General features: G+C 35.8%; 1 protein-coding gene across 1 annotated transcript; it reads right to left on the reverse strand.

The window, feature by feature from the left end:
• Positions 1-138: 138 nt before the first annotated feature.
• Positions 139-17386, reverse strand: Atp6v1g3 (ATPase, H+ transporting, lysosomal 13kDa, V1 subunit G3). The gene is made up of 3 exons (XM_005375134.2): positions 17188-17386; positions 5304-5404; positions 139-1025 (listed from the first exon to the last, which is right to left on the reverse strand). Exons 1-3 carry the CDS (start codon positions 17267-17269, stop codon positions 852-854), a joined length of 357 nt encoding a protein of 118 aa, XP_005375191.1. The 5' UTR covers positions 17270-17386; the 3' UTR covers positions 139-851.
• Between the last annotated feature and the right edge of the window lie 767 nt (positions 17387-18153).

Consider the following 18153-nt stretch of genomic DNA (forward strand, 5'->3'; position numbering starts at 1 on the left):
CAACAGGTCTGAGATGATTCATACATGTAACTAACAAAGTACTAAAGAAGTCAGCTTAATCATTTCTGAGAGACTGAGGTATACAAACTCACACCTGGGAACTTACTTCTTTACAAACAACAAAAACCATGCCATCTATGCTATCAGCTCATCTTTTATTATTTTGCTTTAAAATATACTTGAAAAAATAATCTCTTGACAGTTGAAGTAGTGCATAAAGTAGTTATGGAACCCATTTCTCTTACCATGATTATATAACCCATTAATTCTCTGTCTCTTTTTCTATACACACTTTTAGAATTGCTTTTTGAATTAACAATGATGTCTTATAGTTTTCTCATTGATTAAAGATCAATAAAATCCTTGACACAGTCATTTTAGATGAGTTAAAATTATTTCGTTTAAAATCATTTTTTTTTTTTTTTTGGTACCAGGAATCAAACTCAGGATCTTGTCCTTGCCAGGCAGGTGCTTGTGCCACTGACCTATATCCCCAGCTTAAAATTATCTTTAAACAACCACACCTACGAACACATTTTCTAAATTGAAGAAGAAATGAAGAAAAAACATAAAAAGGCTATCAAAATAATTTTCTTTTCATGTATCAAAAAATGTATTATTGTGTATTCTTGTCTTTCTCCAAGTTAGATGATGAAGTCATAACTAATATTAGGAATGATGAAGCAACAGTTTTATTTATTTATGTTTAATTCAGTGCCTACATGTGAATTATGTCACATTGCAGTTTGTATATATCCAAAAAAGATTAACATTTAAATTCCTTAGTGCAAAAATAAAGCTACGAGCAAGCAGGAGGCACCTACACAATTATCACATAGTATGATGTATGTTTAATTGGTGACTCTGTAGTTTATGTGGATTTCTGGTTTCATATCACATACCATGCTCAAAAGCTGTTTAAGCACACTTTCCATATACTTGTTGTAGCTTCTACTCATCTCTTGTATCTTCTGCAGTGTTTGTTCTTCTACTTCCTCTGAGATATTACTCTGAGAGCCCATTATCTGCCAAAACAAAGGATGGAATTTATTATACCATGCATCACAATAAAAGTTTTGTTTTATACACTTTAGCCTACTGATTCGTGGTTGTACCTACAAAATACTGTCTAAGATACTTTTATATGAACAGTAAAGTATATATAGTGTGTGTGTATATATATATATATATAATACATGTATGTGTGCAGTAATATGAACAGTAAAGTATATAGTGTGTGTGTATATATATTATATATGTATGTGTGCAGTACATATACATATATGTGTATATGTTTGGATAACATACATAATCTTGAGGGTTTTAGTATGATTTGAATTTCTTTCCAATTGAGATATACCTGTTCATTTAGTTACACTACAAATTTAGACAGTTAAATATATCTTTCTGAGTGCTCTTTAACTGGCAGTGATTCTTAATTATTTCCCTAACCTCTTCTATCCTCTTAGTTCTTTGTCGTCATAACTAGACTAAAATATAATATCAGTAGGAAAATTAACAATTGAAAGGAATGAAAGTCAGATTGTTTTAAAACAATCAACTCCTACTTTATCTTCTTTGTAAACTCAGTCTTTCTTACATATGACTTTGTTAAGGCAATGCAGCTGTGTTTTTGTTTATTTTAATTCTGTGCATAAAGACAATATGCACTTAGTGTAATCCAAGAAACGCCACTGACGACTGAATTTTTCTATGGAATTGTTAGACTATTTTAACTTCTAGAATCCATGTAATCCTTCTGGGTCTTAAGCTTGAGCCCAAATGCAACTGAGGATATTGAAGTTAAGTTCTTTTCTGATTATAGTTCAAACAGTGGGGCATCTGGATTCAAATAATGTTGAGGATATAGTGTTTCAAAGACACCAAATATCTTCTAAAAAACATTTTAGTAATGTTAGTAATTAGTAATGCTAATACAAATAGCAATTAGTAATGCTAATACATTTAGTAATTAGTAATGCTAATACATATAGCAGACACAAACCTTATTAAAAAGTTTAACACAGAACCACTTATCAAAATAATTCTATTAAATTAAACATTTCCCTTCTAAGTTCAACCTTACATGAGATTTTACCCAACTGCAAAAAAATTTACTCTTATACGTAATGTCTGAAGTGGTAAAAAGTTAAAAGACAACTCGTTGGGAACATATCCCCTATGCTGAATACATATTTGTTGTAGTGAATATGATAACCAGCTCTCCAGACGTCACAGAGAACTCACCATGTGTGTTCTGTTACTCATGTTATTTGGCAGAAGCCTGTTACCTGAACATTTGGGAAACGTATACAATGGAAACTGGTAATTTTGTAACATGTCATGGTCTATTTGGTCAAAAGATGCCAGTTAAAGACTTCATGTTAACTGGTGTTGCCTTTCAACCTATTGGCCGATAGTGATGGTAACATCTTTGATTCAACAACTTTCCTTATAAGCTGATTAAATGTTCCTGTTTAAGAGTTTTAAGTCCCACAGCTGTAAACAGTCTTGACCTCTCAAATTTTTATTGTTCCAAGAAAATAAAATGCTTTTGTGATATACATTCAGAAAGAAAAAACATACAAGACTTCTCAGTGTACCCAAGGAAGCCCTTTATTAGGCCTTTTACTTAAACTCATGGTCCATGTAACTTTTGTTGGTATTAACAATAGATTTAATTTTCTATGGTCCATATTTTTAAACAACATAATACCTTACAGTCAAAGTTATTATACTGGGTAGCAATGATAAGAAGGGGATAAGTAAATCTTTGAAATAATATTACTTAATAACTTACACTAGAATTCTGGCTTGTGTTGTTAAGTCAGGGGACTTGAAAATTCATATATACTAACAAGAGCTAAAAACCAGCAATATAAAAAGAAACATCAGGGTGCAGTACCCACAGCAGGGAGAAAGCTGGTTTCTTGGGTCTCCTCCCAGACTTCCTAATTGCCCTGGGTTAATGATGACTAGATTTAATGGGCATAGCAATATGCCTGACATATGGAGGTCATGCCAAGGAAAGAGGATCTGCACTAATGGTGTTACAATATGCTTGAAGTAGCAGAGGCTTCAACACGATGGCTCTTCTATGTGAGCTTTTGATCAACTAGCTGTAAAATTGGCTTGGAGCTCTAATTATGAGAGTGATGAGGAATTTTAATTGTTTTTTTAAAGCATAAAACAAATCTTGAACCAGATTTCTATCTGATAGGATTTTTCTGGAGAAATAGCATTTCCAGAGGCTTTGCCCAACCACTCTGAAATTATGGTTAGTTTTATTCTGATGTTTAAAGTAGAAATAAGTATCAAATCTTAAATATTCTACATGATGGTCAAAGCTGGTTGTGAGTAATGATGATTATTCTCTCAGGTTCCACTGTCATAGTTTTGACAAAATTCAATAGGAAGGATAAAGCCACAGAGGAAATGTTTGGTTAGTCATTATTTCAACAACTATATATTGCATGACTCTTATGGAGAAGACACCGTTTAAAGTCTAGCAAAACTACAGAGAACAAAACAAAGAATCTACTGTTTTGGTGCTTATAGTCCTAAAGGAAAGATAGGAAATAAATTTTAAAAAAAAGTAAATAAGTAGTCTATCAGATAGTGAACAATGCTATAAAGAAAATAATGGATTATAATGGGGTATTACTTCAGTTGGAAGGTAAGGATGTTTTAGATAAGGTAATTAGAACAGATGAACAAATGCATCCAGATGAAAAAAGACAAATGTGTCAAAAAAAAGAATTATAGGGATGAGAATGGTATATGCAAAGGCTCCAAAGTAGCGGTATGTCCCATTTGTCTGAGGAATTAGAGGAAAACCGACATAGCCAGGGTAGAACAAATAAAAACCAAGGCGTAAAATGTGGTCACAAGTATGCTAAAGGCCAGCCACAGAGGGTTGGGTACACATGTAGGACCAGGATTTTAGATTTTTTCCAAATATTGGTAGAATGAATTCATTTTTGCTGAGAGGTTCACTGTATTTGAAGAAGGGCTTTTCAGTGAAAAATAACTCATTAAAACTTTCTTTTTCTACAGTGGGTTCAAGTTAGTTAATCGAACCTATTTGGGCTCCTATGTATCTATATTGGTAAGATAAAAATTGCAAATGGAAAGATTTTCAAAACTTGTAGTTCATTTTGAAATATCAACCTTCTGAACAGAATCTTATTTATATTCTTACTGAGGTAAGAAGAGATTATCATGTGAGCTTTAGTGATGGCACATAGAGGTGCTTTCTATCTGGGTTTTTTTTTTTGGTCCCAGGAATCGAATTCACGACCTCGCGCTTGCCAGGCAGGCGCTGTGCCGCTGAGCTAAATCCCCAGCCCCGGGGCTTTCTATCTGTTAATCCATGTTGTTTCACAGGAAGGAAGGTGTCTTTAAAATTTTTATGCACTTATGTTTTTTAACTGTGAACTGAAGATATTTAGAAAATGGTAGTGCTGGACAAAGTTTTGCATTTTAATGATAGATTTATTTAGTGAAGCCACCAAATTGCAAAGGAAATACTACAGTGTGGCTTTTCAGCAACTTACAACAGTATCTACTTTGATAATTTGTACATCTAGCAACGACGAAGGAAACTTAGTCTGACCAACTCATTCTGTAACTTAGCATGAATATTTTTATTGCTTCTTCTAGTAAACACTGAAAAACAAAAACTACATTTTCTGAAGTTTTTTTTCTTATGAAAATGTGTCAGTCGATAATTTCTAGAAGGAATGATGCTTTGCTCAATCTCTTCAATTTAGATATTTGAGAATATGATTTTTAATCATACTATATATTAGTTACTAGTATTAATTGACTCTTTATTGGACAAAAAAAAAAAATTCTTTTTTGTACCAGGAATCAAATTCATGACCTTGCGCTTGCCAGGCAGTTGCTGTGCCACTGACCTATATCCCGGCCCCATATAGGACAAATTAAAAGTGCTTTGAATGTGAAATTTATTGGTAATTCTGTTATTTTTAAGATTTAATTTGAAGCCGGGTGTGGTGGTGCAGGCCTGTAATCCCCTCAACTCAGGAGGCTGAGGCAGGAGGATCACTGAGAGTTCAAGACCAGCCTGGGCTACAAAGTGAACTCAAGGCCAGCCTGAACTGCATAGGGAGACACTGTCTCAAAAAGACAAAAAAAAAGAAAAAGATTTAATTTGATATTCAACTTTGATTGAAAAATATCTGCTTAATCACAGTATATTTCTCCCAATATTTTACCTTACATCAAATGAATATTAATGTCTTATAATATATGTTTCATAAAAATCAGTGCTTTCTCACCTTAGATTGTCTCAGCTGAAACTCCTTATCTCTCTCCATTCTGTACTGGTCAATTTCTGCCATTGCTTCTTCCTTAGCTTGCTTCAATCGTTTCCCTTTTCCTAAAAATTAACAGTGACATAAAAGGAGCAATATTTCTTTTTAATATATATGGAATGCCAAACTTGACTTTTTAAAACATGGATGACTTTTCCATTGTTTAAGTAATTTTTTTCTAGAATATCAACTTCATTAAAAACACAACAGATAATTAAATTTTCTATTTTTTCTGTTGGATTCTCTAGAACATGAAAATGACAACTTTCTTTCACACTTCCATGTTTAAATAAAATATCTGCCCATTTATTCACAGCAGTAACAGCCAGAGAACAGATTTTAGCTGTCACTTACTCAAAAAGATGTTATTTGGTCAGATTTTCTGTCCTGATTTGCTGCCAGGAATCCTTCAGTCCACACCAACTGGATCCTATTTCCCACTGGCAGGTCTCCAACATCACTACAAACATGCGACTCAGACTCTATCAAACGGACTTACAATTTTTTTAAAACATTTTATTAGAATTTTTTTTTCTTACCATTTGTTACTCTAGAATGTCTGATTAAGCCCACAATACATCAAAGTAGGATTTTTTTTTTTTTTTCTGGTAGTAGCTTTCTTGGAGGGGGACTGGCAAGTGGCTGTAAAACCAACTGTTTTTAATGGTTAGGAGATTTACTTAAGTAGCCATTTTTCTTTTATTAAGAGCAAAGGTGTAAACCTTAAGCCAGCAGACAAGGTAGATGAAAGTTTTGGACAAATACAATACTGTAGGGATCATTAACCAAGCACATGAGTTTTTTGACAACCAGAATAAATAAGCTTTTGGAGTTACAGACAAATAATTGCTGCTTCACCCGTACTACACTCCATCTTCAGGGGCTTAAGTACTAGCTCTTTGTGATAAGCGAAAGTTTAAAAAACTGAACTGTATTAAAATTCCTTTTCCTTGACTATTATCTTTCAATTTCAGTGAAATGCCTTTCTTTTTTGTTCATTTAATATGGTTATTTTCTATAACAGTGTCTCAAATTTTCATTTGTAACTTTGGTTAACTATGTTCTATTGCACAGAATTTGGATTAGATAAATGTGTTTTGAGTAAGCGGTATGAAAAAAATCTTAATATAAATTTTATCTAGCTATCTAGCTATCTAGCTATCTATCATCTATCTATGTAATCATCTGGTGATCTGTTTCTATGACTTTGTATGATTTGAATGCGTGTTCTTTCTAAATTTTTTCCCTAGTTAGATCTGAGTTGATTTCCTAGTCACTGAATGTGTATTTGGGATAAAAACAGATTCACTGAGTTACAAATTGAAATGTGTTTCTTTTAAATGCCCATCACCCTTCAGTGGAACTGAGCAAATCTTGTCCAGAATAATTAGCTCTGTCTTTGCTCCCCTTAAAACCCAAGTCTGGTGAAATGCAGTGCTCCTTTGACACTGTAGACCTAGAGGAACGTTCACAGTGACGCCCACCCTTTCCTACTTAGAGCTTATTACCATTTTGTACAGTCTGCTTCCTTCATTCTCTATGGTTCTAACCATCTTATGGCAACCCAAGACATCCTATGCAAAGATTTTCTAAGAACAGAATAACTAAATGATATTTTGGCTGGGGAAACTATTCCTTGATCTCCATCTCACTTACTTATCAGTGTTTTTTATTAATATTAGGACAAAAAAATAAAATGTTAATATGTGGACACTTTCTTGGTAATAGTGAGTTATGGTATACATACTTATTTTATAAAAGAAATGGCACAAAACATCATTACTCTCCATTAAGTGCATACTACATTAAAAATATTGCCTTCAAAGTCACAGCTCCATAGCACATTAAAAAATTAAGAGCAAAAGCCCTGTGTGCCCTACCCCTGAGCAGAATCCAGCACTCCACTAAGAGCCTGTATATTAGCTCCATCACATGGTGACAGTCTCAGAGTGTGTCTGTGATTCCCCTGTCATGGCACCAGTCACCTGCTGGTTCTCATTCAATTAAATAGGAGAGTCATGGGGAAATTGCTGCTGGCGCAGCAATTTTGTGGATAGACTCAGCAGCTGCCACTGCGTGAGAGCCTGCATGTGCTACACCTGATTTAATCCACCGGAAGAAATGGGAGCCTAAAGCCTACTGTTCTCTTCGAGGTGAAGCAAAATGCATGTGTCAAATCCACTCGTATTAACCTCTGGCTCTTGCTTGTTTCTCTCTGTGTGTAGGAAGAGTGCCAAATTTGAAATTATACCTAGTTCCTATTAACCATCAAAAAAATATTTGCTGTGAATGGAAAGGAGTTCACACTCTTATTCTCTATACTCTCCATATTACACATAGGGTGACCATATGAAACATTCCTGATTTTATGTATAACAATTGAATCTGTGTTCCCTAAATACCTACAAGAATACACAAGGTCATCAGGTCAAATGTTTTGATTTTTGGTTTTGAAAATATGTTCATCTAATGCATTGTGATTTTAAATAATGCTAAAAATATTGAGCAGTGTGATTCAGGAAATGATGGATTTTATTTTCTTCTTTCATCATTAGTTATCACCTACTGTATAAGCACAGAACTAGCAAAAGGATCAAGAAATGCATATCTTATGGTCTTTGCTTCAAGATGGCATAGATTCTATGTATTTTGAAAATGTGTACCTGCTACCCCAGCTTTCAAGAGGAAAAGTATAAAATAAATGAAACTGAGGAGTATGCAAAATCAACTGTGAAAATAATGAAACAAAAATCTTGGTTGTTTACTCTGTAAGAGTTAAAAATCATGATATTTATGGGGTCTTTGACTTCAGAAATTCTGGAAAACCTGTGCTTCTTTTCACCCCAATTATCATACTGTGTGATATATTAACAAGGTAAGCCACAAATACAAACAAAGCTGCCCAGATATATATCATGGGAGCTCCAAGATGGCTGTCAAAGGAGGTCAGGAAAAAGTCCTGCAGAGGAAACCATCGAGTTGAATAGACTTACTGGCCACACCAGCAATGGGGATGGACAGGCCATTTTGAGGACTGAAAAAGAGCAAGAAAATCCTTTCTAAAATAGTTCTGGGGCCCTTGCAAATAGTTCTACTTTGTAAAATCACATCCATTTTTAAACATGCAGTGTTAGGCAGATAGGTGTACATTTAATAAGCCATTATTGAGAAATATTCTACAATATGTTTTAGAGGAAAGAAACAGGAAAAAAGATGTTTGTAATGATTTTTAGGTGATTCATAAGGAAATAATTAAAAAGTAAATTTGGGGCAAGCTAAACTGAATTCTCTGCAGGACACAGAGAGGATAATGCTCAAAGGTAACATTTTTCTGACCTGTCTTGGACAGACCAAGTTCCCCTGAGTTGGACAGGCTGTTCCCCTGAGAGGCAAATAGGCCCTGGAAACACAGAGGAACTTACGCTGTTACTTAGGTTGTTAAACTTGTTTGGGAATATTTTTCTAATGATGAAGATGGGATTGCATTTATCACCTCAGAAGAGGATCAGAATCCTATTCCAGGCACCAGCAGGAGACATTAGAAGCCTTGCAACTTTGAGTCAGTTACTTAGAATTTCTGAACCTGAGTTTTTTTGTCAATAAAACAGAGCCAATACAGAGTGGGAAGGTTACATATACTGCAATTACATACAGTGCTTGGCAAAGAATAGTTGTTTTTAATCATTATTAGGAGAACAGGTCCGAGTCTGCCTAAGACGAAGGCAGCAAACAGGCATAAGTTTGAGAACCGGTCCTCAGGCAGTTGTCCAGGGAGCTCCTGCAGGCTTCCCTGAAAATATCCAAGAAAGGAAATCAGGGGCAAGCTGGGCAGACACGACTGGATCCACAGGAAAGTCAGGAATGGGGACAAATATACCTATCAGTCATCTGGATTTGGGAAGGTGCCAGTCACAGTCCAGAGTGTTTAGACAGAAATCAAGGAAGAGTGTGCTGAATGAGAAGGGAATGCTAAGGTCTCACCCTGGGAAAATTCCAGGGAAAAAAAAGGAGCCTGAGAGTAGCAGGAAGTAAAAGCAATCAAAAAGATCTCAAAAAGGATACAGTCAACAATGGCCTTTAGAAGCTACAGAGAACTCAGACATTTAGTCAGTTAACATTTACTGGATGTCTAGTATGTGCCACTCAATTTTCTAGATCTATGGATATGGGAGAAAAGACCATCTACTTCTTCTCATGGGTCCTGCTTTCTGAACTGAAGACAGAAAATAGACAGTAAGTAGGGAATGTGATGGGGAAGTTGAGCACCATGAAGAAGAATAAAGGCATATAGGTGGTAAGGAGAAAATGGTGGTGAGCTGTAATTTAGATAGGTCAGGTCCTTGGAATGGAAAGTTACAGGAGCAGAAGCAGAAAGGAATAAGATGAAGGGTAACAAAAGTATCCAAGGGCAAGGCCATTCTGAAAGCGCAGTGCTTGCAGGAGCCCTGAGGTGGGAGGGGAATAGTATGCTGCAGAGGAGCAAAAGCAACATTTACCAAGCTGGACATTCCTGAACATTCCTGTCATCCTAACATTCTGGGAGGCTGAGGCAGGAGGATGACAAGTTCAAACCTACCTTGGCAATTTAGTAACTTAGTGAGATCCTGCCTCAAAATTAAAGACACATTTTTTAAATGGCTGGGGATGTAGGTCAGCGCAAAGGTCCTGGGTTCAATCCTTACTGTAAACGAAAAATAACCAAGTGTGAAAGACAGAAATGAGTCAGAAATGACCCTAACATTTTATTTTGTGGATGGAGTCAAGACTGTAATTTTGTTTTGATGTCTGTTAAACATCTAATAGTGATGCTGAGAAGGCTGATATTTATGTTTATCTGAGTTTAGAAATCAGAGAAGCAACTGACCTAGAGAGCTGGAATTACTAAGTTTGGTATCATCTATTGTCATGAAGCTGAGCTATAAACCCAGGAATTAAATGAGATAACCTAGAAAGTGTCTGCAGGTCCAAACTGGGAGTCTGATGCCAGAGACTAGAAGATACAGGAAATCAACAATGACAGTGCCGTCCTGAAGCCGAATGAAAGAAGAATTTCAGTGATGAAAGAGGCATCCAAATGTGAAAGATACTGAACTTACATCAGGTTTAGAAACACTATCGATCTTGTCAAGAGGAGCTTTGGTAGAACTGCACAAATAAAAGTTCACAGAAAATATGAAGAAAATTGTGAACATGGAATACAGATAACTTCGTTAGAAAGTGTTTACTAATAAAGTGGGGCAAAAAATGAGATCACGGCTCAAGGTGGTCAAGTGAACTTGACAGCTACAGGATGCTGTGAATTTAATTGTTCATCCCCCAAACTTATGTTAAGTCTAATCTCTGGTACCTGAGAATGTGACCTTATTAGGGTTTTTACAGATGTGATCAAGATAATCTGAGGTCACAATGGACAAAGATTTGACCACTATTACCCTTGTAAGGAGAGGGTGATTTGAACACAAGAGACTGAGAAGATGTACCAGGAAGAAGGACATCTGATTATGAGACTGAGATTGGAATGGTGCAGCTACAAGCCAACGAGTGCTGAGGCTTGCTGACACACCAGCTAGGAGGGGACAGGCACAGGGTGCTTTCTCCCTCACCGACTCCAGAAGGATTCAAGCTTGCTGACCCCTTGTTTGCTGATTTATAGCCTTCAGATCAGTGAAACAACAAATTTCTGTTGTTCAAAGCCATTTAGTGTGGGATAATTAATTACAGTATTCCTCAGAAACCAATGCAGATCACCAGAGAACAAAGACTATGATGTCACTTGAACTCTGGAGGAAAAGCCAGGTACCACAGCAGGGTGGAAAGAATACATATTCAAATGAATGTGCCACCTGACAAGAGTATACAGAGGCAGGGGAACAGAGGCCACCACGATTTGCTAGGACAACAAAGGGATACTTTGAGAATGTCTGGAGAGTCTTAGCTGTTCCTAATAACTTTTATTCTGTTCTGAACTCAGGAATAAAACACATTTTTTTTTGGCTCTTGGGGTTGTTAGTATTATGACAAAACCAACTAAACTTAAAGAATGCCATTGTTTAATTATTACAAACATTGGAAATAGAAAAAAAAATCCAGCCCTCCTTTGTGAAAATGATTTCTACCAAGCTTCTTTTGACTATTTCCCTTCACACCACCACTTTCCCTGATGTTTTTCTTTTTCTCCCCTTTACTTGTATTTTCTTTACTAAAAAATATAAGAAGTAGTTTTGTGTAGATCTTGGATTAAGTATAACCTATAAATAGACAAAAATGTTCTGTACTTTACTATTACTCAAATAAATGAAAATCCAATGTACTTATAAATACCCTATTAGTCTGTGGACTATAAAGAAAGAGGAAGTATTTACAGGCCTACAAAACATATAAGACAGGGCCATGAAATTCTAATATAGCAACTTTCATTTTATTAGTTTATTAAAAGCCATGTCTTCATGAAATATCCACTTATAGAATGAAGAATTTATTAAATCAATGTGTTTGTTTAAATAATTCAGAACACCTACAAATTTGGAAACACATAGGTGATTTCCTGACTTAAGGAGAAAAATATTGATGGTTAATATCCCATACAAAAATAGGTTAGGTTAATATCCAATCCTACAAAAACTAATCTGCATTACTATATTAACTGACACATTATCTAATTAGAAAGTAGAAATATATTCTGGAGTATCTGTTTTGTGCTAAACTACAATTCAATAAAAGACATCATAGTGGATTGTGCTTAACAAATCATAAATCTATTCCTTTGCTGGCCCTTTTAAAAACAGAATTCTTTTTATTAAGTATTAAAAGGAAATTAATAACTAACATTTGTTGGCTATCTTCTAAGTACCAAGTGGTGTTTAAATCTTTTATAAATGTTAATGTAGTTATTCATGATGGCGCCATGAAGTGGGTATTATTAGTATTTCTGTTCTGAGTAGAAAAATTCAAAGCAACAAACAAACAAATAAATGAACAAACAAACCAGGTGCTGTGATGCTGGGGGTAACCTGATCACACACCAATAAGAAGCAGAAGTTGGATTTACACATAGCCGGGACTGCTCCAGGGAGCCAGCACTGACCACACTGTCTTCTTAGAAAAATAGAGGGCTGGTTCTTCACTTGTACTATGATTTCCTATAGCATCTGGGATGTTTTAAAAATATTCCTCTTTGTTCTGTTTTTCTCACACCCAGATCTGAAGATTTACACTTGTGTACCATACTTTTTAATCTGTATCATATAATGCAGTTGTTAGTTTTTAATGAAGCACAAACTGTTTTCAGTAACTTCCAAGTAGAAGGCTTGGATGTTTATTTGCAGGAAAGGGTTTGGTGAATGTTAGGAAATACTCAGGAACACGGGCTCTTTACGTGATGTTGAGTCTCAGGCACTTGAAAATTTCAAACTAGCAGTATTTACGCAAAGCTCTAGAGTTTTCCAAGTATGCAATGGCTGTAAATTTCATAAAATATTAAAACCAAAAGTAAAATTGTGACGTTTGGAAAAACAGAAGTCTGTTCCTCCTGTAGTTGATGTTCCCTTGGATTTCTAAGGTAATTCGGACTGAAGGTTCAATTTAATATCCCAAACTTGGATCTGCAGGGCAGGTCTACGATGTCCTATTGTAAAAGTGTAGATCTCTTGGCATAATGCACCTTCTTTTATGTCTTTCATTAGTGAACGATATCTTGAGGCAAAAATATTAACTCTAAGTAAGGTAATTTAAAATCGTGCAAGCCTACTCTGGTTCCATGTAAATGCGGTAAGGCTCTTTGGCACGTAAAATATGTGTGAGATTTCCAACTGATACACACGATTTAATCTGTATTCAGAGAATAGAGGCAAATATGTGAGCTTTTCTTGTCATCTTATCAGAAGCAGTGAAAATCTCTAGTGTAAGAAATACAGCCTCAGGGGCTGGGGATTTAGCTCAGTGGCAAAGCACCTGCCTGGCAAGTGCAAGGTCATGAGTTTGATTCCTGGTACTGGAAAAAAAACAAAAAACAAAAACAAAAAATACAGACTCAGAATTTGTGGCAGGAGTAAAAGGGAATGAAACTAGATTGCTCTGATCTATTTCACTCTTCTCTTCTTGTTACTTACAACCACGGCTATAATACATATGAAAAAGAAAACCAACTCTCCAGTACTCATTTTTTACTCAAATTTACCATCTTACATATATTTTTCCTATCTTTCAAATATTTTGGGTCTCAGATACAGATATAAAATAACTGCTTTTATTGTTTGAAAAAAGAAGAGTGACACTCACGGTGCTATATGACTTAGACTGGGAAGCATAGGTTTTAAAGTGAAAATTCTACTCACCTCACATCTTAACTTTTCAAGCCTCTCCACAGCCCTTCCCATGCCGGTCTAGACCCTGTCTCCTCAGTAGCTAGTGAGTGCCTTGAAGGTAGGGCTCTGTGAATTCCATTCCTATAGGCCTCACAGGCGGAGTTTCTATCACAGAAGGTCCATAGCCCCTCATGTGTAGCCCTTAAGGCAGAACATTCGTGCTGTGTGGTATTTTGTCACAGTTTTACTGCAGACTGAGGCAGCCCTTCTTAGTGGAATATATTAATATTTTTCAGCATAACATAAAAATACTGCCACCTTATTCATCTTGGACTTTTCTCAAACAATTAGCAGTGTGAGTTACTGTAGCTTTCTCCCATCTTTCTCCTCCACCCCTTCCTTTTTTTCTCTTTTTAAAATACATACTCACAAGTCCTACTCAGACTCCTGAATGTCTGATGTTGAAATACATGGATTTCAGAGAAAGTGATACAGACCTTCTACAGTGCCATTAATTATCGTGACTTACTGATCCCTATTCTGAATCTCTATGCAGCCTTGATATGCCAGATTTTTAAATGAATCCTTTTAGGGAAAAAAAGATAAAGTAAAAACATATGGGTTTGTTAAAATGATAACTACTTTTGTCTTTCCTGTCATTATTCCTTTCTTCTGTTTTAACGGACAGTTCTGTATTCAGCTCACGTGGGAGTACCTGAAGAAGAATCTAGGCCTGTTCATCAGTACTGATACCAGTGTGGCATGGAGCTGGTAAGCAACAAATAAATTCTTGGGCTGGGGATTTAGCTCAACGGCAAAGCGCCTGCCTGGCAAGCGCAAGGTCGTGAGTTCGGTTCCCGGTACCAGAGAAAAACCAAAAAAAAAAAAAACAAACAAAAAAAAACAAACAAATAAATTCTTAGAGAACTAGATAAATGAATGAGATAAAACTTCTGAAATATGAAGGAAGCTACAGCATATTGAGTATATAGTGTAACATATCTATTCTGCCATAGAATGTTTAAGAAGTCAGTAGAATAGGTTCTGTTCTAACTGTAAAGTGCTACCGGATGATAGCAATGTGAGAAAACAGTTTGTATCCAGTGAAAATTGTCCTAAAGCCTGTGATTTCTGAAGCAAAGAGGACACACTGACATTCTCTATAACACTGAGTATAGGGGTTAGTTGTTGAAAGTCAAAATATTTTGTAAACTATTTTTAAAGCAGGGGTAATTATTATGGTTGAATATTTTGCTTGAATAGTCATGAACAAAACAGTACGCTAAGGAAAAAGTAAACACGTACTTGAAGTTATTAGGACATGAGATGAATATCTTGTGTGCAAATAAGCCAATATGCATTTTAAAATTCTGATTTCTGAGGAAAATTTACCCAAAGATTGGAGTACATATAAAGCTGTTTCACTTTTACCTTCACTATGAACTTGCAGCTACATTGCTTTTAGTGGTCCTTACTCTCAAATAATTTGCATGACTGACAATACTTTCCTTCTCTAAGGACTTTGAAAAAGGAAAAAAAATATAATGAGTCATTTGAATCATAATAATATTGATTATATGTGTGCTCCGTATCATCCATTTGTTTCTTCCTTTATGAGGAAGCAAAGACAGCATAATTCTCACATCACAATATTTTGGTCTTTTTTTCTGAAAGCTTTAAGTGTGGTTCGAATTTCAATAAAACCTGTAGGAGTTTCAACTACCAAGTCTATCTCTGTGTTGTTTTCTATAGGGTGACTATATCCACACCATTCTGCAATTGTTTTCATGGTTTGCTGTAGCATAAGTTGTAAAACATGTGTTCATTATCTTTTTCCTTCCCTTACTCTGCTACCACCTTCACCTGGCGTCTTTACCTTTTGTGCTATTGGTGCCCACATTCCTCAGTGTTCAGGAAATCAAATTTTATTAAGAAGGGAAAAGGATTTCACGTGGTGGTAAAAAACCCCAATGGATTGAGTAGTGCACATTTCATTTATGATTCCTCTTTTGCAAATAATGTACTTGCATTCAGTTCAATACAGTTAAATGTACTCTTTGGAGTATCTACTCTAATTTTGTCATATTCATCCAAATAATTACACAAGCGAGAGTTTTAAGATTATCTTGCTTGACTTTGAATTTAATTGCAGAGGCAAGACAGTCCTGAAGAAAGAGGATGATACTGGAAATTACTGCAAATCAAATAAGGAGGTGATGTGAAGTAGGAAAGTAGGAAAAAACATATAGATCTTCGCTAGAGAACCTGAATTCAAGATGTAGATATGCAACATTTTTTCATTATAAAAATTATGCAATTTTTTTATAGTGCATTGGTTAAGATCTTGACTGAGGAACCCTCTTCTAAATCCTGTCTCTACCATTCTTATTCTCTGTGTGACCTTGGGCAAGCTGTACAATTTCTCTAAGCATCATTTTCTCCCTTGCCATAAAGGTCACTGTGAGGAGTAAACACGATAAATATTGAGCATGGTATCTGGTGCCACAGTTTCTAATTTTTAAAATAACTTTGGGCATATCATAAATTCTTAGTTTCTGCATACACAAAATAGGAATCACATTAATACCTTATTTATATAGCTGTTATGAATATCAAAGAAAGTAGGAAGGACCTCGAAGTTGATTTAGGACATTCATATCCAAGTACATGGATGTATGACTAAAAAAAGAGAAAGTAAGAATAAAATGGAAATATTTTCAAACATCAGGAATGAAAAACTATCAAAAAAGGGATGAGAATGAGCTATTAAATGTTACTATCACAATTTTGTGGAAATGGACATTCAGGCTTTGGAAGGATAAATAATTTGCTCAAGTTTACTCTCTAGTGAGCAGATTCAATCTGGAAGTTGTCCGCATTTTAAACATTTCTCAATAGTGACAAACTAAGGTGGGGCAGAGCATCATCGGGGGAACCGCTGAGACTGCTTCAAATCTCGGGGGCATCTAAGGACTTCTGAGGAGGTGACCCTGCTTGTCTAGCGCAGGTGCTCAGTGGGAGGCAGTTCTGTAACCTTTCTTAGCACAGGTAAACACTCATGCGCTGGTTACAGTGCTATATAAGAATGTAAATATGAGATAAAAACCTGTATAAGAATTGTACAATAAAGACACAGGTAGCTCTTTTGCACTCTCTGCTCTGCTCCATACTGCCAGCTGTTGTTGCTGATGTCTTGCATGCATGTGTTTTTCAACCTTGGGACCTCACTCTTCAAAATCTCCCTTGGGCCCCCTGAGCGGGTTGACAGCTGGGCATAAACCCATGTTGCCCTTACTTTAATGTACAGGATATTCTCACTTAGTAAATGGCCTCAGAAAGGGATAAGAATGAGAAAACTTCATCTCCATTGCAGTGATAAGGAACTCATGGCTGGGTAATTTTAACAAACTCCTGAGGCCTCACAGGACACATAGTAAAACTGACTTTAAGCTCAGGTCTGCCTGACCAAGAAGGCCATGCTCTCTTCTTGTACCTCCCAGCCTCCCTCATCCATTTTGGATAAAACCCTCATAGATGAGACTCACTTTTTTTGGCTTCCTCTAGCTTGTCTTTGGCCCTTTTCTCTGCCTGAAGGAGCTGGTGGATTCCCTGAGACTGGCTCGTCATGGCAACTTGTTACAAGTCAGGCAGCTTCTGTGAAACCTAGGGAATGGCAGGTCCATTTGTCCTTTCAGAGAGCAAGGCATAATTCAGATTGTTGTGTCAACAGCAAACACCCAGCTCTTTCTTCCACACTTCCTGATTGAGCCAGATAGCTGGGTGGCAAGGACAGCCTAAGGTGAAATCCAGAAAAACAAGTTAAGGCAATATGAGGAAGCTGAGATCTCCCTATTTCTGCCAAGTTCAGCTCTTTTTCATGAAAAATAAAAACTTTAGTAGCCTGTTGAGTCTGCTTATAAAAAAAAAAAAAAGTCAGATATTTTCTGGAATATTAGTTCCTCAAATCTTGTAAGAAATATTGATTTGTTTACTGAATTTATCTTTCAGGTTACAAAAATTTCTTTAAATTTTTTGTTAATGTAGTCCTAGTTTCAGGTTTTATCTGTTTCTAATGATTTAATTATCTACTTGGGGCAAAGTTATTAACCTTATACTAGGAAGGAGATTTCCCGTCTTTGGGCATAGAAGGTGGATTAGGAATCTATGTCATCCCTTCCTAGGCCTCAGGTGAGAGATATGAAAAGGTTTTGTTTGTGCTGCTCTCCTGTAATGCATTCTTGAAATTCCAGAGTGACCTTAGTATGGCGGCTAAACAAATGATAAGGGAAATTATAGCTGTTGGTTTTGATGTTAAATTAAAATAATTTAAGCAATTTTTTAATTACCCTGTGTTATGTTAGATATTGTCCTATTAGTACAGTAAAATCCACATTCTTGATGACTTTTTTGGTGACTATTATAAATAATCTTCTAAAATATGTGTCCTGTATTATATTGTTCTCCCTTGCAAAAAACCCCAAACCATGACACATGGTTGTTGTAAATATACT

This window comes from Chinchilla lanigera, unplaced genomic scaffold, assembly GCF_000276665.1.
Source record: "Chinchilla lanigera isolate Chin_1 unplaced genomic scaffold, ChiLan1.0 scaffold00005, whole genome shotgun sequence".
Taxonomy (NCBI): domain Eukaryota; kingdom Metazoa; phylum Chordata; class Mammalia; order Rodentia; family Chinchillidae; genus Chinchilla; species Chinchilla lanigera.

Bases quoted from the DNA above. Each gene is read 5' to 3' on its own strand.
- Atp6v1g3 (XM_005375134.2), bottom strand. From the start codon at position 17,269: ATGACGAGCCAGTCTCAGGGAATCCACCAGCTCCTTCAGGCAGAGAAA. The intron at 5,405-17,187 runs GTGAGTCTCATC...GTTAATTTTTAG, and splicing joins GCTAGAGGAAGCCAAAAAAA to GAAAAGGGAAACGATTGAAG. The intron at 1,026-5,303 runs GTGAGAAAGCAC...TTGTTTTGGCAG, and splicing joins TTCAGCTGAGACAATCTAAG to ATAATGGGCTCTCAGAGTAA.